Source organism: Melanotaenia boesemani, chromosome 8 (assembly GCF_017639745.1).
Source record: "Melanotaenia boesemani isolate fMelBoe1 chromosome 8, fMelBoe1.pri, whole genome shotgun sequence".
In the NCBI taxonomy this organism is placed as follows: Eukaryota; Metazoa; Chordata; class Actinopteri; order Atheriniformes; family Melanotaeniidae; genus Melanotaenia; species Melanotaenia boesemani.
In genome coordinates, this window is record NC_055689.1 from 12,272,952 (window position 1) to 12,297,255 (window position 24,304).

At 39.2% G+C, this 24,304-nt stretch overlaps 1 protein-coding gene across 3 annotated transcripts in view; it reads right to left on the reverse strand.

The window, feature by feature from the left end:
• Window positions 1-24,304, reverse strand: part of astn1 (astrotactin 1) — a 400,574-nt gene that overhangs the window by 36,135 nt on the left and 340,135 nt on the right. For all 3 annotated transcript variants that reach the window (XM_041992000.1, XM_041991999.1, XM_041992001.1), the window contains 3 exons: window positions 9,895-10,172; window positions 8,365-8,498; window positions 7,794-7,945 (listed from right to left, as the gene is read on the reverse strand). In XM_041992000.1, coding sequence (XP_041847934.1) covers window positions 7,794-7,945; window positions 8,365-8,498; window positions 9,895-10,172 — 564 coding nt within the window. The remainder of the gene's footprint in view (window positions 1-7,793; window positions 7,946-8,364; window positions 8,499-9,894; window positions 10,173-24,304) is intronic.

Sequence of the window (24,304 nt, forward strand, 5' to 3'; positions counted from 1 at the left end):
TTGGCTTTGTTTTTTTGCCATTTTGTGTAGGAGAACTCATTATCCAAATGCATTCAGTGACTTTCGTGACGCTTGCGTTAGCTAACTGCATAACAATGCCGAGGCCTTGTTTATCTTATTCATATTGTGGTAGGGTGGAAAAAGTAGTGTTGGGGTGGGGGGACAACAGCTGGTAGAGATGGCATGGGATGATGCAAAATACATGGAAGTGTATGGGGAACTTATCAATGAGGGACGAACAGAAAGGGAGAGAAGAGGACTCGAATATGTAAGGCTGAATGGACACATTTTCCATTATTGACATCTCTCGTAAACTTGCCACTAAAAAGTTTCTCTGCCGGTAGATAATCGTATTGCTGTTATCAAACTACAAATATAGCTGAATGGGGTGGAGTGGAACTCTCTGTGACCTGGAGGGAGGCGGGGCACGAAATGCCTCATTCACATTTAAAGAGACCGCACAAAAACGAATCGCTCTAAAGACGCGCCTCAAAACAGGGTTAACAAGGGGTGTGTGGAGCTAGAATAACCAGGAATTCAGACCAAAGCATTACGGTTCTACTTTATATAGACCATAAATGAATGATTTACATGTGAAAAGGAAGGATTTAAAAGCATGATATGTCCACTTTAAAGATGGTGCAGAGGTACACTGCTTTCTCCATTATGTCATAAACCATAACGTCATAAATATTGCATGCAGCTCTAGAGCTGAGGTGTTTACAAAGGCTTTTTCATTAGCTGAGATGAAAACTATTTTAATGGGGATAGAGCTCCAAATATGCATCTATAAGATACGGTACCCTGAAAGGTCCACCCAACAACTTCAGTATAACAGCTGTTTTACCCTATCTTGATAACAGAAGAAATACAAAACAAAGAAAAGATAGTTAAGGAATTTCAGGAGGAGAAAGGCAATGTGAGAGGAGGAAAAGGAGATGAAAGAGGAGGAGGTGGTGAAGGAAAAGAAACAGGGGAGAAGCAGCTGAGGGGATTACTGTATCTGGGATGAAATTTACATCAGCTCATGAGAGGCTGATTCCTGGAGATGACGGAAGACTCAAAAATGAAATCAAAAACTCCATTTGCAGAGAGCTTTGTAGCGTGGTTTCCAAACTCTGCGCAAGGGCACACCAGTGTGGCCTGATCTAAGCTCAGGTGTGGCAAAAAAAATGGTTATGGCAAACGCACATTATGATCAGAACACATTATCACCCATCACCTAAAGAACAGATAAGAAAACCTTTTTATTGACAGTTTCATTAAACCTATCTATGTTAAGTTTGAGTCTACAGCTCTACAGGAGAAGTTGGCCAATGCTCCTTTTGGACCACAAGTACCCAACTGTTTTCTTCATGCAGAGTAACAGGAGTTGATGGATCTTTAAACAGGTTCTTATGATGACCTGGAGTTGCCCTCTCCTCAACAAAAACAAGATTTTTAGAAACTAAAGTGCCCCACTTCTTTGGGAATTGTCAAAAAAAACTACTAAATGTATATATAAAATATAGATAAACTCACTTATAAATTAGTAAATAAACTGAAAATGTGCATTTTCACAGCAATAAAAATGATAACATGATATTTTGAGGCTATTTGGCACAGAAACGGAATATAAGTGCACTTTTAAATGTTGGTTTGCCTTCTGGTGTGCCTTGGGCAGAAAAGTTAAAAAGTTAAAAACCACAGCTTTAAACATTTTCATCTTTTTCCTGCTCTGGTCTGTTTTTTTTCAGCTTCTTTCTCTCTGCCTGTGGCTTGTCTATGCTCTCCTTGGTGGTCTTCTTTTCCTGTCTTCCTTCTACTCTGAAACATCTATACCCAATCATCCCTGCCAGTATGTTCCACCTTGTAATCAATCATCCATAATAAAATGCATGAGTGTGAAGATGTGATGAAACTCTCCTGCTTTATGCATGTTTTATAGTTTAAAAACAAAAAACAAAAAAACAGGCAAGCCACACCAGCCAGAGCTGGAGAGCTTTTACTCAGTGCAATTAGAGCAGCGTTGTGCAATTTCACACTTCAGAGAGTCCAAATGGCACCGAGAGGGTGCTGCTGAAAGTTTTGACAACCTCAACACCCTGAAGATGTGGAATTTTATTTGCTGTTTACTGGATTTGAAGGAAGTGAACTGGGTTAAATGTACTAGTGAGCCTAACTTTCTCTGGATGTGTCGCTTTGCTCCTCAGAATTAATGTGTCTTTTCAAGGGTTTTAATACCCACTCAAACCTAATTTATATTAAACGGGTATCTTTTCATCGACCTCTGTCTGTGTGAGGGAGTGTTTTATCTACCTCAAGCTATACTTGATGTGATCTCATGCACAAACCTGCTTGCCAACAATGAATGAAGTAGAATAGAATCAAATAGAATAGAAGAAGCAGGCATTCATTTTAATAAATTGTTAGTTAATTACGTGCATATCTTTCAAGTTGTTTGTACTGCTTGTATTTCCAACCCCTATGACCTAAACAGAAAAAACATTTGCACTTGTTGCTTTTACCATGGTATTCCTGCACATTAATGCCTTTAGGACTTATCTTACACTTAAATATTACAACATTACTGTCACCCACTCTTTACCTTTGGACTACTTATTGTTCAGACAGGTTCAGTTAATTAATATAAATAAAAAGTTACAACTTTAAAACTGCACTTTCCCCAACCTTAATATATACAGTATGAGCTCATACCTTACCTTTTAACAAAGAAGACAATAACCTTTTAAAACCTGAGGTTCCCAAATTGGGACACATCGATATCAGATGGTGACACAAATTCGAAGACCTCATCTAAAGTTTTTCAACTAAAACCTCTTTAATTGGGTCCTGCTTGACGTTCTCAGAGTAATGTCAGAAGTAATGTTCACATATTGTACTATGTGTGGTTGATAGAAGTTTAGAGCTACAGCTGCTTCATTCCAGAGAAATATTCATATTTACCCTTAAAGTGTTTTTTTCTAGGCAAGCCTGAAACCTTCTTCATTTTATTAATTTATGTGTCATCTTCATTTATTCTTCATTAGTAACACTGGAGCTTTCAGGGGAGTCAGGCGTTTGCCGTAGCTTCGCAATTCACATGTACACGCGTATGCTATAATAGTGCATGGTAGTGCGGTCAAAAATATAATTACTGCCACAAACATTCTGCTACTACTGTATGCTGCTGATACAATTAGGAAAATCTCACATAGGGATAGAAAGTTCTTTCAACAACCACAAAAAGTAGCAAATGAAATGGTTGCCATTTGGACGTTGACCAAATCCACAAAAACAAATATTTTATCCTCCTTTTTTATGGAGATTCTGATACTTTTCAAGTCTTACATTTAGATTATTTATTATTGGGTGTCCAAAACAAAGTTACGCTACTACTGGTGTTACTTAAAATATCCGCGTTTGAGTCGTTCTCTTTGAGAAAACTTTAATTTGGAGATGTAGCTGTGTCTTCATGGCGGTGAACAGAAGCCAGCATAAACCACTTTATCCATCTTATTCATGAGGTTTCTGACAGTTTTCAAGTCATACTTTTTGAAGATGGCCGCAGGATGACCCATTTGATATATTACACAATTAACCATGTACCTGTGGAGGTGTGGAGGTGTCTAGGGGAGGTAGCTGTAGAGCTTTTGACTAGGTTGTTAAACAAGATCTTAGAGAGTGAGAAGATGGCTGACGAATGGAGGAGGGTGATGGTGCCAATTTTTAAGAACAAGGGAGATGTGCAGAGTTGTGGCAACTACAGATGGATAGAGTAGATGAGCCATACAATGAAGTCATGGGAAAGAGTAGTGGAAGCTAGACTTAGGACAGAAGTGAGCATTTGTGAACAGCAGTATGTTTTCATGCCAAGAAAGAGTACTACAGATGCAATATTTGCTTTGAGGTTGTTGACAGAGAAGTACAGAGAAGGTCTGAGGGAGCTGCATTGTGTCTGTGGATTTAGAGAAAGCATGTGACACGATGCCAAGGGAAGAACTGTGGTACTGTGTGAGAAAGTCTGGAGTGGCAGAGAAGTATGTTAGAGTGTACAGGAGCTGTAAGACATCGGTGAAGGATGCTTCAGGTACGACAGAGGAGTTCAGGGTGGAGGTGGGACTGCATCAAGGGTCAGCTCTGAGCCCCTTCTTGTTTGCTATGGTGGTGGACAGACTAACAGATGAGGTTAGATCAGAATCTCCATGGACTATGATGTTTGCAGATGACATTGTGATCTGTAATGAGTGCAGGGAGCAGGTGGAGGAAAAGCTGGAGAGGTGGCGGTATCCTCTGGAAGGGAGAGGAATGAAGGTTAGCCGTGATTTAGAGGGTACCAAGTGGAACAGTGAAGTTACAGGGGGTAGAGATAAAAAAAAAAGGTGGAGGATTTTAAGTACAAAGTTTAAAATTTCAGAGCAATGGCGAGAGAGGAAAAGAGGTGAAGAAGCGAGTACAAGCAGGCTGGAACAGGTGGAGGAAAGTGTCAGGTATGATGTGCGATAAAAGAGTATCAGCTAGAATGAAAGGGAAGGTGTGGTGAGGCCAGCGATGTTGTATGGTTTAGAGACAGTAGCACTAAAGAAAAGACAGGAGGCAGAGCTGGAGGTCGCAGAGACTAAAATGTTGAGGTTCTCTTTAGGAGAAACGAGGATGGATAGAATCAGGAGTGCTTCAGAGGGACAGCACATGTATGGTGATAAAGCCAGAGAGACCAGACTGCAATGGTTTGGACATGTACTGAGGAGGGATAGTGAATATATCGGTTGAAGGATGCTGAGGTTGGAACTGCCCAGCAGGAGGCCTAGATGATGACCAAAGATGAGATTTATGGATGTCGTGAGGGAGGACATGAAGGTAGTTGGTGTGAGAGAAGAGGATCCAGAGGATAGTGTTAGATGAAAGCAAGTACTCAACTGTAAGTACTTGTACTCGGTTTGAAAATGTGGTTATTGTGCATCCCTATTTTTATGAAACATTGAGAACCTTATGGAAAAATAAATGTAACCTAAAATTGGACTACTATTAGAGCTCCCCCTTAGATAATTAGATCAATTTCGTTAGAGAGCCAAACTCCCCTTAGCTCCCCTGTAATTCAAACCATGTTTACACAATTTAATAAAACTCACAAGCATTCCCTTTACTATGATTCCAAAAGCATTCAAATAAACCTTTGTGGTTGCAGAGATAGACTCATTTCATTATGGGTATGCAATTTTTACAAGGCCTAAAATATTGGCATAGAGCTCAAAAAGGTTAATTCCTCTTTGCCAGCCTCTAATGAAATATCAAGAGGTTCTTTTATCAACTTTGCATTGTTTTATTTAATATATCTGATCATAATAAACTATTTTCAGCGATAATATAGACAAGTATGATCCCATTAACTTTGTGACCCAGAAAGGATATGTTCCTTTCTTTCATTTTAGGGTGGAGTATCATATCGAGGCACTAAAGTTCCAGTATGTTCTCTCAACCACAGAAAGTCATGTTGGATTCTCCATCCCCCACTGCTTTCATCTTCAGTGTTTATCGCTCTGACAGCACAGATTAGAGGAGGGACACATTTTTGTTTGTAAAGCTTAGAAACACAGTAGTAATGGGGAACTGACAATGACAATTTATTCAAAGGACGAAGGAGGAAATCTAGTTTTAAAGCTACAAAACAAACTAAAGATCACATTTGCCTCTAAAATATTTAACTACTCTAACTCCTCTGCTTCAAAGTGTAATTGGTCTCCTAAACATCAGTGTGAGATACTTCCCATCTTTTGACATTAATGCCACAGAGGAACAGAAGTTAACCCGCTGGTACCAGACGTCCCAAGGGTGTAACAAATGAATATGTATTTACCTTAGTCTGCCTTCCATGTTATACCCCATTGGAAAGCTAAGATTCTTGAGATGTGAACGATGTATACTGCTCCAGGCTTCAATCATAACTGTAGATTCAGTAAACAGTTATTTCCGACCAGTCACCAATGCAGTTTATCTTCGGAGTCATACTGTACTCCAGAAGCAGATGATACTGCAACAAAAACGGTCCTGTCCCATCAGCAAGAGTCCAGTAAAATAGTTGGTCCAGAACAAAAACTATTTTAGGTTGAAATTGAAAAATTTTATGGGGTAAAGCTGGTGTTCTCTAAATATTTTTGGACATGTAGTTGTGTTCAGAAAAATAAAGTATCTCAGCCACATTTTTTTGTCCTGCATTCAAAACGCTATAAACTACACTACACAGCAGCGGTAAAACATGTTTGCCTCACAGCTGACTGGACCTACTGTATATACTGCAACTCTCCAAACAAGATACTCCGTTTGGTGAATGTCCAAAAGATTCAGTCACATGATTGTAATGGTAAAACCAAACCAAATGAACAAAGGCAATCTGCTCTGTGAACTATGCTCTAAAAATACAGTGAATGTCAGGAAATGCATTGTCATTGTAGTCCAAGATGCATTTGCATTGTTTTGTGACCTATAACATGTTAAACCTGTGAAGCTCCAATGTAGAGAAGTACATGCAAAGCATTACAACACATTAAAGCAGAGACCATGTCACCACAATACCACTAATAAAGCAAAAACTCTCTCTCCTGAACTCACTGTATCTATTGATAATCCACACAGCTCTGTTAGGTAGTTTATTCTCTCATTAAGCTACAACAAACTTTGGTACTCAGAGGGAATTGAAACAGTCTCCATTATGGATTGGGTCATTACTGCTAAAATAAACTGGCCTCATTTTGCCACCTTCTACTGAAACAGCAGCAGCCAAACAAGCATCCCTCTCTGTCACGGGTAGTTTCACACGCCTCTTACTGCTCCCATGGCTTGTTATATGACTTCCTACCTATAGTGCAAACATGAGGGAAACATACCTTAATGGTTACATCCATTCGGAATAAACAGGGAACAAAGAAATCCCTTTGATGAACTTGCAAAAGCTGATTGGAAAAAATAAAAAGCAAATAACTTTTACTGTAATACTTTTACCATGTTTGTTTCTGTTGATATGCTCATTTCTGGGAAAGACCCAGATTTAAAGAGTTCTACTATGCTGTCACCTACCTATAATGCCACTAATAAAATAATAATTGTTACCACTCATACTTTGCCCCTCTGAACGCCTCCACAGCATATTAACATAAAACAACTGCAGCAGCTGTTTTACAATACCTGTCTGCGAGACTTTCTCATGTGCCTTCAAAGGTTGCTCATTATTATTACACCATCTTGTGGTAGCCTTCAAAATTACAGATTTATGGTCAACATTAACAAATGTTGGATGCTGTATCTTTAAACTATCAGTCCCAGAAAATCTGAGTTAAAAAAGACATTTCTTTTTTTTCCGTAGTCAAACCATGATGCTATTTTTATTTTGTTTTTTGTGCACATTTTCACCTCATTTTTCCATGTGGTGGGTTTTGTAAAGCAAACTAGATGTTTGAAGCCACACAATGTTGACAAATTGGTTTGTAGCAGCATAACAAACCATACAAATCAAAGTCAGCTTACTCTGTATCTATCTCCAAATCGATAAAAACACCAGCAAAACAATTTTCACCACTAAATAACTTGAAAACAAATTCACTCATCCTTGTTGGAAGAGGCAAATTACACAATGTACCCACAAGTGACAGCAGGTGGAGGTTAAAGCTTTGAATCCATAGACTGATAAACATCTTTATGATTCATAAAGATTTTAATGATCACTGGTTGCCTGGTAACTGTTGGTATAAATCACAATTTCTCAAGTGGTGGGTGTTATTTATGAGCAAACTTACAACACAGATGTTTTTGAACACCCGTACCTGTCTCAACTTTAGAGTGGTCGGTCCTTTCCGTCACCTTTTCTTGGCTGATGAGGTAATCGACGATCCGCACACCAATTGGTGGCTCGGTGTGGTTCCACTCCATGATGACCAATGAGCTGCTGGGCTCGTAGGTGTAAGACAGCTTCAGCCTGGCAACAGAGTGACAGAGACTGTGAAAGATGTCAACAAAATGGCCTCATTAGGGTAATTGACAGCTTACATCATCCTTCTACAATATCACATACCTTTCTGTCAAAAAGAAAATATGGCCATTTATCCTATGAAGTCTGACTCACCAACAACTTTGTGTACAGACTTTTTCATGCCAGTCAATCAATATAAAGCAGCTCATTTAATTGATTAGCACACCCGTACGAGACAGGAGGGGAAAAAAAGCATTGATCGCTGTGATGTTTAGTCATAATTAAAAGCTGTATCCATAGAGATGAATGCTACATTTTCAAAGACAGACGCAGGTGATAGATTTTGTCAGTACAATGATAGATGGGCTCCACCACAACCCCTCCAAGAGGGCTGAACTAAGAGATGGTAGCATCATTTCACTAACATAGGTTGAGGAAGTGGGGCGCAGGTGGGCAGTCCGTCTGAGCCAAAAGCGCTGGAATCACACCGACACCAGTCGTCGATGACGTCTCCTTTACCTGAGCACCACAGCATGCTCATCATTGCCTCCTGAATGGCCTAGAAAGAGAGATGGGGACAGATGAGTGGACAAGAGCAAAACCTAAGTTTTTAATTTAGATGGGCTTTACAGAGAAATTCTTCTTTTAATTAATTTTAATGGGTTTTGATGAGAAATGACATGCACCTATTGGCAGGTTTGAATCAATGATCATATGACCATAAGTCAGGCTTCTGACCACAAAAGAAAAACTTTTGTCCATTAACTGTGTTGACGTAAATAAATTATGCTGTGTATTATCACCAGTAGGTGGCAGTATCAGTCATGTTGCTAGTGGTTGTAATTAGGTAGGAAAAGAAGTGATCCATCAGTCTTCTTTGAGAAGTTATGCAGTGTCACTAAAAATCTGAAATAGTAAAAAGTAAAAATGCAGATTCTAACTGAAATTACTGAGTCATAGTTTTTTGAATGTATGTAATTTTGTCATGTTTTAGAATAATTTAACAATATTTTAGAGAAACATGAACCTTTAGGCACAATAAGGGGTTTAAAGTACATTTAGTGCCTACAGGAATATTACATTAGAAACAATGTGGCTCAGCATTTTCATCAGTATATATACAGTAGATATATATCGGCCTATCAGGGACTGATTGATTACTCAAAATAAATGCAAAGACAAGCACTACAATTAACAGTTATTCATAACGTCCCGCTGTATTCTGTCAGCACGAGACTACACTAAACAACTTCTGTCGATGCACGCCGCTGTGTCTGTCTGACTGAACTTGAGGATGAAAGAGGTGGACAGCACCATATCGACGCTTCCTTCCTGCTGGAGGAGCAGAAGCACCATTGACATACAATATTGATGAAGTCAAATAAGTCACAGCACAGTGCAGCAGTTTATGGCACAGCATGCTTCCAGCAGACAGCGGAAAAGAAAAGACTTCCCTGGAAAGTTCTCTGTGTCCATGACCTGGTTTGTAATGAGGCCATGAGGTTTGGAATCTCCAGCATACTCAAACACACACACACACACACACACACACTGAGAGCTTCATAGTAGGGTGCCAAATAATAGATCCTTGTTTTAATGATTTCACAGCTATTGTCATGCCTGGATTATTAGCTGCTGTCTTCATGCATTAGGTTACAGCTTTGATGAGAAAATGGTGAAAATTTTTCCATGTGAAAGTAAAAAAACATTGATTTAAATGAACAAAGGATGACAAGAGGACACTGGAAAATAAATGTGTGCTCATCTTACACTCTGGAAAGTAAAATTGGGTAATCCATTCCAGAAAGATGAGAGACAAAAGAGCCACCACTTTAAAAGGTGTAATGAAAAGAATCATACCACGGATGCTGTAATAAAATTGGCTTTAAACCCAGACAGTAAGTTCCTCATTTGTACATGAAGAAATATAAAAGCACAAAAATCATTCGGCACACCTGGTAGGTCTCGTTGTTGGACACCAGCTCATAGATGGGTGCAGCTTTGGTGATCTTCAGAAGGACAGGCTCAGACTGCTGCCGCCCTTGAGCCGGCCTCGGGCTCATGTGGCAGAGGTGGCAGGAGCGCGGACACTGGCCCTGACTACTGCAGTCCATTCGGACCCCAGCTGCCATGCGTTTAGCGCCTGTGTCCAGGAGGCTGGCAATGTACGCTGGGTAGGTCAGCGTCCTGGCCTCCTTGTCACGTTCCTCTGACTCCTCTGAAGGAGAGTTACCTAAAACAGAAAAGAGTGATGGATTAGCTACACAAAATTCTCAGTAATCTTCTGAACTGTATTGAAGTGAAGCCAGAATCCAAAAAATGAAAGTACTAAAAAAAACACAAAAGCATGCCTAAAAAAATGGTATTTAAACCATTTTGTTATTGCATATATGCATAAAGTAGACAGATGGTGGGTTAAAATGTTTCTAGTAAGGAAAATAGGGGAAGGAAAAATGCTGAGCAGAGATTTTTTTTTCTCTCCTGTACCAGATGCTGCATGGCAGAAATACAAAGCATTGATGTGTTCCCAAATACCCATATCTTTCTTTCTGGAGACGCTATAATCTTTCTGAATCTCAGACAGAATCCACAAGCAGGAGTGTAAACATTTGTGCTGCAGCTAAAAAAATGCTGAGTTATGTCTAAACTGAACAATGAAACGTTTACATTGTATTGATGTGACTTGCTCTCAACTGCTGTATGACTTTGAAGTTTTGTTTTTTCCTGCTCAGATTATAGTTTGACAAGAAAAACTGGAACAACAGCATCAACGAAACACTTTAAAGCAGGAGCGTGCAGCAACACAAGCCAATCTACAGAGCAACATTGGAATTAAATAATAATAAAAAAATGTAAAGTTAACAGAATATCCTAGCAACAGTTTCTTTAATGCAACTTTTGCATTACATTAATTGTGGTTTAAGTTGTTACACTATGATGTATTTATTCATTAAAAACCATTTTGTCTCTGGCTCTGCGGGGAATCACACTTGCAAATGAAGCAAACAAGCAGTGAGAAAGGAAGCCATTATTAAAGCAAAGCACTGACACTGTTTTGTATTACAAGGGAGAATTTTCCAGATAAGCATTTTGTGAGCCAGACTGAATGTGGAAAAAAACAGGCAATTTAAAAACCCAAGCAACAATTAAGGCATATACTTGTTGTGCAAGCTACCTTTGATGAAATACAACTCATTTTATGAGCCATGGGACGATGAGGGAAAAACATGAAGACAAGCTGAGGGACGTACACAGAACAGAGGCAGAGAAAAAAAAAATCATCACATTTAAAAGAGGCAAGCTCATGAATTTGTTTCACTAATCCCTCAAAGCACGTGTGTCTGTGACTTATTATTACCAATAAGTCAAAGACAAAAGTCAGATATAATGCACTACAGTTTGTGGTTGAATGTGTGTGCATGCACACTAATGAGGCACATATGTGTCTTAGTGCTGGATATAATTATCCATAAATAAGTGTGTGTGCTTGCAGTTATTACTTTGTTAATCATACTTTGTCTCCAAAAGGTTCCCCTGCAGGTTTTCCCGTATTACTTCATTTACATACACAAATTTAATTTAAATTCAGTTTAAAACACTGAACCAAAGACAGTCTAATATAGTTCTTAATGTTAAAGTCAGAAAATAAGAGGTTTTCTCATCATAGAGTCATAAAACTAACATGTAAACTATCTTCATGTGTTTATACAACCTTCAGTGTGTGCTTGTCATCACTTGTTCTTTTTAAATGGAGAAATAACTAAACACAAGCTCAATTAAGTCCATTAATTTAAAAACTTTTGGTTCTTCCAGACCTGTGGGATTTAAAGTGACAGTAGTTAATATTCTGAACCATGAATCAAATACCAATATCAAAACACTGATGAGATGAAATGCAAACATTGTTGCATTTGTTAGCAGCAGAAACACCTCCACACACAACAAAGCAGAACAATTTACTTTTAAAGTTCTAAAGTCTCAGTTAAGCAGATGGTAGAGAGCCAAAAATAAAGCTGAAATAGTTAATTTGGACTTTTGTTCAAAAGTGATAATAGGACGGAGCCAGAGATGGACAGAGGGATTGGTGCTACATCAACAGTAATACACAGATCCGTTTATGTGAAGATTGAAATGAGCCAAATTTTACTGGTCGACATATGTTCCTAACCCACCTATGATCATGACATTTGCCTACTGACCAAAAGAATGAGTTTGTAGATATACGCTCCTCAAATGAGCTTCCTTCATAAAGCGTAACCTTAGGGATACGGTAAGGAGCTTCAGCAACTGGGGGGAGCTGGGAATAGAGCCACTGCTAACAAAAGGAATCGGCTGAGATGATTTAGTCATCTGATCAGGATGCCTCCTGATCTCCTCCAATCAGAAATTTTCCAGACACGCCCCACTGGGAGGAGATTTACAGATTGCTGGAGTGATATTTCCTTCGTGGCCTAGAAATGCTTCAGGATCCTGCAGAGAGTTGCTGGGAGGAGGGATGTCTGGGTCTCCCTCGTGAACCTATTACTTTCCCAACCCAACATTAAACCAGTGTAAAAATAAGTGTGAAAAAACAGATGGATGGATGCAGAGATGTGCACTTATCGCCTCAGATGTTTTTGGAACTCCATAATAAAAAGTGAGAAATAAATGTGAAGTGCTTCATTTTTGGGCTCTGAACCTAGTTTTGTAATTAAACTAGTGAATTATGAACCCAAACTAGCTCAGTTTTAATCTGTGTTGGTTGAGGCCTTCCAGCTGGGCCACTAAGCCAGGCTCAAAATACAAAGACTTCTACCAATTTAAGAAATATGCAGTTAAATGTGGTCTAAATGAAGACCAAGTCACACTGATGGAGAACAGAATCAAATACTGAGAACTGTGATGCCTGTAAGGTAGCTTAGCTTTTTATTTGTAGTATAAAAACAAACAACAAAAAACAAAAGAAAGAAACACAGCAGCAGTCTCAAAGTCATTAGTTCCCTTGACCAGTCAAAGGCAATACCGGGTAAAGTTGGGCTTCTGTTTGTGGTTTGTGGAGGAGTGGGTGGAAGTAAATCAAAAAGAAATAGTGATAAAAAAGAAAGGAAAAACAGCCAGCAGTTTGAAGAAGGGGTGAAATCCAAAACCCTGTTGTAAAATACCTGCATTCACAGACTGAATGTTGCCAAGGAAGCCCATGTCCTTGGACTCCTGATCAGCCAAACTTTAATCCATCCCTGTCAAGCTGGCTCACTTCCTACTAATCAGCTCTCATCATTCTATCTTTATTTCGCCACCTTTTGGCAGATGGAAATTAAATGTGGCAGTTATATTAGGCCAGGCGGGTGCCTTTTAGGGCAAAGAAAATTGGCAATGATTAGTTCAGTTAAGTTTTGGTTGGGGGGGTGTAGGTATTAAAATGGATGAGCAGCCAGACCTGAACACACTTGATGGCTAAACATTCCCCACTGTCACACTAAGTCCTCTCTGTTTCCTTCCAACTGTGAAAGGAAGTAGTGAGTTGTGATAAATATGATAATAATGTGATACATTTTTTTAGGGATACAAAACTATGACACCATTCAGTGGTTTTATGGAGAAACATAATGTGCCTTCAGTTCAGCATTACTTTATTTTTCATTTTTTTTCATCTTTTAAAAACAGTTCATACTACAGGAACATTAAGATGCAAAACCTTTATGGTTTTCAAGTCATGGCTTGAGACTTGCTTGATTTCAAACTCTAAAAAGGAATAGCCTTGATGGGACAACAATCTAAAAACTTAACATCATGCTGCAATCAAACAGACTTTAAAGCAGCATTGCTGAGCTTTTGCTACCCCCTGACAAATGCAGCACCTGTCTTGCATCTTGTCTCTTCTCTGATCTTTCTACAGTTAATAAATGTCAGTCTGATCTTAGCTTTTGTCTTATCTCTTGTTGGAGACGCTGCCAGGCAAAGTCAGCTGTAAGAAAGTGCATAATGAATGTCAGCAATCAAAATACAATCAAAATGAGTCAGAAGTACAAAGTTTTAAAATCGTAAACTTAGAATTTGAATCATACATGCTGTATTGATCCGGGAAAATGTAGTAATGTTTTAAAATAGTGACTGATACCATAAAATTATTAAGAAAGTGTCCAAAGGTAACCATAAACCATCAGATTTGCTTTCGGCACAGGGAAAATCACCTGCCATATAATAAACTTTCGTTTTGTCTTCACTTTTCAAATGGCAATCTTTTCCATTCTATTCATAGCATGTAACCAAAACCTTTAGCACTGACATCCAAACCCCAAAAAGTTGAAATGACTCAGCAGAACTCTCACTTTTTTCAGTTAAAAAAAAAATCAACCATTTTTGAATTTGAGCGATTGCTTGAATAGATTTGAAAGGACATTTATGTCACTCCTAACTATTTGTCAGGACATTTTCAGGCTCAAATAACACCTCACAATGGCTTAAATGTATCTGTAAATTGGTACCATTTGAAACCACTTTCAGCTCTCTGTACCCAAGATGACATAGCATCAGTCAAATATAATTATTGCACTGTGACTTGTGAATATTGCCCCGTATAACAATACTCATTGCAACTGTGATTGCAAATTTATTAAAATTGGACACATCTGCTGTTGTCTTGCACATAAAGACTGGTGCTCCTTTTGACAAATAGACAAACTCCCCCTTCAGAACATTTTGTAAAAAGCTTTGCTGGCTATTTAGATCATGCTAGACTCACTCAGGTAGCCTGTCTGGTAGGAAGCTGGTAGGGAGTAAATAAAAGTGTTCAGAACTACTGAAAGAGAGCTAACAGTTCTGCTGACAGGCTGCTACTGTTTTATGAATATCAATTTGTGTGATAAAGCATAACTCAGGTGCATTACCAAAGGAATTGGCTTTATGTGCAAAATTGACTTACCCTCAAAAATCATACCAAGTATCATCAAAGCTGCAGCTTGAATGTAATTAATGGGCGAAACTGAATACCTGACCTTTAAATGCATATTTGATGAAGAGGCATGTGCATAAATCTACTTACACACAAAAGTGGAGGGGTAGTTTGGATATGTTGTGGGGTGCAGGTGCATGAAAAAAGAGCAGGTGTTCTATTCTTTCTTTTTTGTTTCCTTTATTTCACTATCTCCATTCAGACTGCTTATCCTCCCAAAGTGAGCTCTGGGCTGCACATGTGATGAATGAATGACATTATATATATTTATATATATCTATATATATCTATATATATATATATATCTATATATATATAGTTAAACTGTTATGATTCTCTTTTTGCCGTGTTTCCCCTTTGCGGTTTTCCTGTTACTCTTACTAAACAATATGCCTCAATCAAACCCTTTTTTTTGTCCTTCCACAATGCAAATTCATGTCTCCTGAGGAGACTGAGGTCCTTTGGAGTATGCAGGCCTCTGCTAAGGACATTTTATGACTCTGTGGTAGCCTCTGCTTTCCTCTACGCTGTTGTCTGCTGGGGAACGAGCAGCACTGACCGGGACAGGAAGGAACTGAACAAGCTGGTTAGGAGGGCCAGCTCTGACCTGGGCTGCCCGCTGGACTCTGTGGAGGAGGTGGGTGAGAGGAGGATGTTGGCCAAGCTCACATCCATCATGAACAACACCTCTCACCCGCTGCACCACACTGTGGAGGGGCTGAGCAGCTCCTTCAGCAGCAGACTGAGACACCCTCAGTGTAGGAAGGAGCGCTACCGCAGGTCCTTCTTTCCCACTGCTGTCAGACTGTACAACTTATCTGTATAGTCATAATACTGTGCAATATTTATTTATATTTTACTGTGCAATACCCCCCATTATCAATATCATCATATTCTTCATATTCCACCATCACCATGTAAATATGTATATAGCCTGTGAGGTTGTTTTTCTTGCACTGTCAATTATATATATATGTATATATTTTATATTTATAATGCTACATATTTTTTGTTTTTCTTAGACTTCTTTTCTTGTAAATAATTTTATTGCACCTTCTTGTTGTAATGCATGTTCACCTTATTCTGTCTGCTTTCTGCACTTTATTCTGTAATAAGAGCTGCTGTAACGAGTGAATTTCTCCACTGTGAGATTAATAAAGTCCAATCTAATCTAAAACAAGAGAACTCACTAACAGTTTTTTTCTCACAATTTCCAGCAATTTCTTTGCTCTCTTAAAAGTTAAAATGTGCATTCACATATTTATCTTAGCGACTAAACTGCTGTCAACCTCAGCCTTTACATAAGCGGAACACACACGCTTTTAGCTTCCATCAAGCTAAAAAATGGTTTAAAGAAACAAATTGTGCAGAAAATGCTCACGCAGAGAAACAAAAAGCTCACACACCGAAACACAAATCTCATTAAAAGTAATTTGTGTCTGATTTCTCACTAAGAGATGTGCCGGGACAAAATAAAGAAAAAGCACCTCCATATCCTCCTCTTCCTCTGCTTCGACCTTTCCAAAATATGATTTTAGATCCAATTTTTTGTGGGACCCCAGCTGATTTGATCTGTTTCTGACCACAGGGGTTGAGCTAAAGTATTTCTGAGAGCCTGTGTGTGTTTGTGAGTCACTGTATGTGCCGTGTAATTCTTTTATACATGCTTAAACCTATTTCCATTGCAGCAGTGTGAGCGATGAAACTCCTAATATGATTTTTGTGTGATTCCCTTTGTTAGCTTTGTACTTCCACCCTGCTGTTGTGTTCTTAGAAATGGAGCAAAGCTAAAAAAAAAAGAAAAAAGAAGAAAAAGTAATAAAGGAGAAAACATGAACTAGCACTCCTACAACTACACTTCAACAAAGTATACAAAGTATAGTAGTGGTATAAACATCTCCAGAAGTCAGAAGTCTTGTATGTTGCCTGGAAACCAAATTTCTGATACAACAGGCTTCGTCAAACTGTAGACACAGGACTATTTGAGCATTTATTAGTAGGTTTGTGTGTGTGTGGGTTTGAAGTTGGGAATTTGGGGCTGCTTTGACCCGTGCTGTATCAGGACGAGTGACTCATCATCTCTACAGTACACAACAGATGGAGCTCGGAGCTATTCAGACTCGTATAATACCACTTCATCCAGCCCTTCCTCCCACACTCTCCGATGAGATATGTCTCCAGTTCATCTGCCACCAACTGACTCAAGTCAGTCCTTCTGTTTACAAAAATAGGCCTTTGAGTCTGTATGGATGTTTTGAAAAGAGAAGAAGAAGAAAAAAAAAAAAAAGAAACACAATGAGAGGAAGGTCAAGAGATATCTATGCACGCTGTCAGATGTTGTTTTGCAGTGAAAGCCTTCATTTCCTGCCTATTGCAGGCCTGCAGCTTTTCATTATGATGCCTATCATTAGATTTCTTTGTGAAACATCAACTCATTTAATGATCATTTATTTCCTTTTATCAAAGAGGCATGACTTTTAACCCCTGACACTGTCAGCCTCATGTTTGAACAGCAGCTTTAAAACTAAACACCAGACTTAACAACTCTGTGTGTCAAGGCTTTCCCAGCCTGCACCCATCCCTCTTCTTTCTGTTGTGAATTACCTCCCTCTAGCCACTAGATGCTGCTAATGGATCACTCATGCTTCAAGCACAAGGAGGGAGGAGACACCAGTGTACATGCTCCACTGTTCAGCAGACAGAAAGAGGGCAAGTCATACCTAACCTTTTAAATGTGCTTGGCCGAGATGAACATTACGTGGTTATGGAACATAATCACGAGCTCCCGCTGATCTGAGAGTGTCGGAAATTAAAGCAGGCAGTGGCTTAGTAAATGGGAAAGCAGTGAGATGGAAAACCGCATTAGAGAGGGAGAGTTTTGGACAGATCTCACCAATTGTAACTATGAAGAGAAACGATAAACAGAATTAGAAGCAGCACAGAGGAAACTGAATGAGACACAGATAAACAATACTGTGGGTATGCTGTGTGTCGGCCCGTGCAATACCTCCTAAACTGCAAGCCTGAAAAATGGAATATATCAGAGCGCTTAAACAAATCTGTGTGACAGGCAAATCTTCTCAGATGTGCGGTGCAGTTTTGCTCTGCCTGTGTGCATAAATGCATTCACACACACACAAAGACACCTTTTCCAGGCACCCGCAAGCAGCTTGTACCTGATAATTCACAGCAGCAGGGTCACTCTCTGCCAGCATCCAGCTAAAGCAAATTGTAAAGAATAAATATGCCACTTTGCCTGGGTTGCAGGGCCATGCCGAGATCCGGCATGATTGTCTCTGCTTATGAGTGGAAAGGGAAAGCATTTGTCTGTCAATTCGCACAAAAGGGAGGGAGAGGGGCGAGCGGCGGGTGTTTGGATGCTTTCGTGCAAGTGAGAAAGGTATGGCTTAAAAAGACTGGAAGAGAGGAATGTGTGTGTGCAGTGTGGGTGGGTGAGCATTATTATTTGTATGCTCTGCAGCGTAACGACACTTGAACTCCAGCGGCAGCACAATCAACCACTTCAAAACAACAATCAGCAGCAACTCCTAAAACCGCCGAAAGCTACATGTATCACATAAGATCTTAAATCTTTGGAGAAATGCATTCAAACCCAAATCTTGCCCTTCAAGTACACCTCTCGATGCGTCAGGGCCATATGAGATTTATAGATTAGACAGGTTATCATTAACCTGAAGGTCTCAACCTGAAGTTGGTGCTGAACTAATTCAGAGCAAGATGTGAAATCGCCACTGCCAAATGCCTGACCTGCACCTCAGCACACGGCCTCCTTGTATCAAATCACAAATCAGTAATTTGCTGTGCTAACAGCTCATTAACCTGGATTTTATCACTTTCCTCCATTAAGAATTTGGTAATAGAGAAAGAAACAAGCTGAAGGGAAAAGATTATAGTAATTTGCTTACTTATTGATTGGTAATTAGTGAAATGTTTACCGGTGAAGAACACATCCATTTCTTTAGCACTAAATTAAGATAATTTAGCTGTCTGCAAGTCTGTTTATTGTTTTAAAACCATGGCAACTGTAATAATTCTTCACTTAGAAAAATGTAAATGAATTAGTTCCCAGAGTTGTCCACTGAGAAATAGTAAAACATATCAGAAAGAAGAGGATTAAAGGCAAGCGGATTTAGCGTACACAGATGTAAAAAGATTCCTGAGAATTCATTCTTTTTTTTTTTTTTAGCACTTTTTTTCAATAGTTTCCATGTGTGTGTGTGTGTGTGTGTGTGTGTGTGTGTGTGTGGGGTGGGTGGAGGGGGGGGGGGGGGGGGGGGGGGGGGCTCACAAGGATGTAGTGCACTTGGCAGAGGCTTTGTGTGTGGACAGTGCTGACTGATGTGCTTCACACCACCAGGAGGTCCAGAGTGTTTGCTGCAGGCCAGATATGCTAAGTGATCTCTGAGCCCAGTGATGTGCCACCTGAACTAATGCTGCAACACATAAAATGAGGAATGATGCAGCTTGGCACTTATTATTTGTGCTGCACACACAAATAAAATTTTTATTCTTATAATCAATTTCTTGCTATGAACAGTACGTTCCTGCAGGAGCATCTGCTCAAAACAGATCAGGATTAGGTGTTCTGTACAAGAAATCTAGGCTCTTTGAAGTAGAGGAACTGTGCCTCACTTGGTATAAAAAATGCAAAGTCATGCAAAGTGAGAAAGCTGTTTGTTAATGTTTCCAAATGTCAGTCAGTCAGATGTGATCAAATGGTCAAAACATATCTCTCAGAAATATGCTGCATTATTTTTTGAAAATAGTTTCACATAGAGATAAGTGATGATTTATAGAAGTTCAGCAGGCAACTGGAAAAATCCAGACCTCAATTCACCTCTACATCCTGTAGTAGCTGCTCTGAGCTGGCTTCAAAAGACCTCTTATAGATCTGATAGTAAAGAACCATTTCCTGAAAATGATTTGTAGAAATAGATTTTAAGACGTGATTGAATTCTAAATACACTTTAGATCTAACTTTTTATTCATATACAGTAATTCCAGGTATGGAAAATGTGACGTGATTTTGCCATAACAGGCAATGCATTGCCTTATTTTAAAAGTGATGCTGGTATTTTTTTGTGGGAGGGGGTCATTAAAAATTGCTCATGATGTGTTGGCAATCTATAAAATGTCTTATCTTTCAATCACACACAAAAAAAGGTCAAGAAAATGTATCAGAAATTCGCTGTCACGCCCTCCCCTGGTCTGCCCAAGCCTTTCCTGCCTTTCCTCAGTAATCACTCCCCTTATTGCTCACACCTGTCACAGATCAGCCACACCTGTTTCTCTTTCACCTGTCAGCCCTTATGTACCCCAGCACCACAGTCACTCCCTGTCGGACATAACCTACGCATTTCATGGACTCACCCCTTCTCCGTTCCTGGTTCCTGTCCCTCCAACCGGCTCCTTCAGTTCTGTCTAAGTAGGACCTTTACCTCGATTCATGGTTGATAATAAAGAGCGGTTAACCTGCCCTTGTCTCTGAGACGTCCTGCTTTACATTCGCATTATTGCTGAACTATGCTGGAAAAGTTGGCATTTTAATAAAATGAAGATAAAGACAGAAGGAAAGGATTTTTCAATTAAATGCAAGAGTGAGATTTCGAGACCTTTTTTGGGATGCAAGAGTGATGGGCACGGGGGGAAAAAACATTCCCTATCTGGTATGGATTAACGGATAAAAAAGATGGGAGATATCTGGAATTACATCATGGGCTGGAAATCACTCAAAGAAAAGCTCTCTTAAAGTTCAATATTCCCTCAATATGACAACACATCTGCAGCATGACCTTGCCTTTACCACAGTCACGCCTTACAGGGCGAGGCCCTTCATTCTGCTCATACGACCCAACAACATAACCACACAAGCAAAGACAGAAGTTATCTATAACAGCATCTGACAAGGTTTACTAAGTCTTGATGGGAGCTTTATGTTTAAAGGAGCATTTGGCACATGCAGTGTTAGCAAAAGCTGTTTGTCTCAGTGCTGATTAGAGCTGCTGACCACAGCCTGACAGGCCCTTTAGTGACATCTCCTTCATGGATGCAGAGGAGCCCGGTAACACCGTCTGTCTGCATGCTCTCTGTACATGTTCTTCAGCGTCACTTATTCTGCCTCATCTCTCAATCTTCACACACTTTATAGTCTTAGTTGTATCTACTCACTTCTTTGTCCTTTCACTGTAAATATCCCATAATTAGATCTGGTTTTGCAGAAAGCATTAAAGCATTTGTTTATCGGTGTTCATGAGTTTATTACTTAGTACAATGAAACTCCCCACTTTTACCTCTAACTGGAAATAAGAATTGTAAGCATTTAATCTTTGTTGGCATAAAAACTACGTATAAGCAACAACTTCAGAATTTCACACAGGGTTACTACATGTCTGTGTGATGTTTGCTCCTGTGTTGCATGCTGGAGGTAAATATTCTCCACCTGTCTCTGGTATAAAAGTCAGATACACCACCTAGATCTTTCAGCCATGCAGTCTAAAACAGAAAACTGGTCTTTTATTGGTATTGAACTTTGTAACTAGATAAGACTCATGCATGTGTTCAATTGAAGTATTTGAAGGGCTGCATGAATACATGGATATCTGAAATGGTGTACATGTACACAGTAAACAGCAAGCTTATGCTCATATATTTAAGCCAACACACACTGATTCAGATTTTTCTATCTCAATTCTCTGTTTAACCTCTTCCTCGTCTGGTCTTTGTATCTTTAGTATGTCTCCTAACCTGCGCCATCTGCTGTGTGGGTTTGCTGAGAGGTGTTAAAGAGCCAAGAGCCACTTATTGCTTTTTCCTCCCGCTTGCTTCACCATCAAATATTACACCACCAGCTCTTTTTCCTCATACATCTGTAAATGCTTGGGGGCTATAATTCATTGCAGTGTGAGCTCGCTTGCTGCTAAAAGCTAGCCTAATGTAGTGTGGCAAAATGCCTCTTAGCTGATGGTCTCATGTCTGTTTCTGTTGGATCGCTGTATGAAAGAATACCAAGGGGGGCTTTAATGATCCCAGAATCAAGGAGGGAGACAAGTGAATAAGGTGTAAAGAGGTTAAAAACTGTTGGTGGTAGAGACATAACATGAAGCATGACTGAAAAGGCCAGGCTTGCATTAGTAAAAGCAGCGCTGCCTTCGACATTACAAGCCTGGATTTCTGTCACAGACAACAAAAGAACACTTCTAAGACTGATGACCTTTTTCTTTGCACTTACATTTACGCAAGAGAATGGGAACATCAGACAGTATATCTCTATTTGGGATTTAATTTTAGATTTTTTATTGTTTTTTACTGCTTTTCCCTTACACATCTACATGGACGAACTTTCACCCAGATGAAATCAATGTGTCAATACAAACTTTGATCAGTTATGATCGGTTATTCATCCACAATAACATTGTAAATGTTGTGAAAGTGAATGCTAAGTTAATCTAAGAAGTCAGTATGTGTTAGAAAAGTAATGTTCAGGTCTAAAGTACAGCTCTGCATTTACTTTTAAACAACCTCCAGAAAATGTTTTATATTCCCTCATACTGTTGACACTTTCCTAACAGAACAAAAATATAGAATTCTTACTTCATGTAGAAGCACATCACCCTAACCAAGTACCGCTTGCCAGACTGTTGTGTAATGCCTTTGGCAGACAAAATCTGATGAGCGAATGAAGAGGAGAAAATGTTTCTTTTTGCAAATGCAGGGAATGGAGGAGCAAGGCATGCCAAAGTTAGACATTTCCACACTGACAACAGCTATAACGGTCTTTTAGTAGAGGTAGCGGACCTTTGCATACCTTGTTAAAATGTTAAAGTGACAATTTCCCTCTAACTTTTGAGCAGTAATTTAGACTTAAGACTTATCAAGTAAGATAAGACACAGTCATTGAACTTGAGATCGAAAGCTGCTCTTGTAAGAGAAATAATGAGTAAAGATTTGGGTTGAAGGACGTTTAAGTGTAACAAATGTCTTAGCAAAGTGATACTTTCTAACATTTTCCTGAGGAGAACAGGGAAGACTTAACTCCTGAAACCTGACTACTCCTTGGTTTTAAGTCTGAATTGGGATGTCTCAGAACTCTATTTGTGAGTGTTTTCAACTTTAAATTAAAGCTACATCATAGATTATGTTAAATACAAATAAATAAATAATGGAGGCAGTGTCATGTCTCAAAAATGAGGCCAATGCTTATGTTTCTTAAACCTGCATTCTAGAAAATGGTCAGCAGGTAAACTTTTGTGTTGTAAAAAGTAGTCTGTCTGTATCTTAGTGATGGGAGGTCCGGCTCATGTCAAAGATTTGGCCCTTTTGGCTTCATTAGAAGCTGTTGCAGACTCTTATGGCTCCCAAACATTTAGTATTACTAGGAGCCTATTTTGGTCTAATTTAGCAAATATGACTAATTTGTGTGTTGGTAAGAAATGTAATCCTTATTTTTATGTTTTTTTTTTCTTTACAAACAATAAAAATGCATTTACTATTGTTTAACATTTTAATATCTTTTGGTGTTTCAATCTTTTATTTTGTTTGTATAATTGTGCCTAGTTATTCTTGTTTTCGTTTACTGTACTGGCTGAGCACCTTAATTTTGTTGCACATTGTTGTGCAATGGCAATGAAGAATATTCTAATCTATTTTATATATTCTATATTATAATAAAACCTTTAAATGAACTAAACACAGATCCACAACAAAACAAAACAAACTAAAATTCACATGATAACATGTTCATAAGCTGTTTTTATTCTTTTCCTATTTTCTTATAATGTACATCTTCAACTTCATGAGCAAATAATGCTATTACTGATATTAATGCTCAGATTTCTGCTTAGAATCGGAAAAGCACCACCTGCAGTTTCAGTCAGATGAGGCCAGACAACCCGTATGTTCCACACAGACGAACTAAAGAACCAATCAGACAACTTGAGGGGTGGGGCTTTTTGCATGCCATGTGAGAAATCAAAGACACGCAAAGCTAGCGCAAGCTAGAGGAGAATTTATCACAAGCTAAGTGCAGATGAAAATAACAGTAAAGCTGAGCTGAGCGCTGTGGCTCATAAACCATGAGCAAGGCAGCTGCAGGCTGAGAGAGCTGCAAGAGCTTTGGACTCCATTGAGATAACAGCTGGTCGAGTGGCAAGTGGAACATTTCTCACATTGTTAAAGGGGACAGAACGTGAACACTTCACCATCTACAACCTTTAATATGCATGGGACCTTGATTAAATTAGCTTTTTTTTCTTAGGAATCACTTTCTGGTTCAAACATTTCCAGCTGTTGCAGCTGACTATTTGAAATGCTAAACAGAGCATAGCTTTAACAGAGTTGACGTAAACAGGGCAGGCAGTTTAATCTGCGGGTGGGCGGAGCCTAATTTGTACATTCATTGATCTTCATTTACTGAA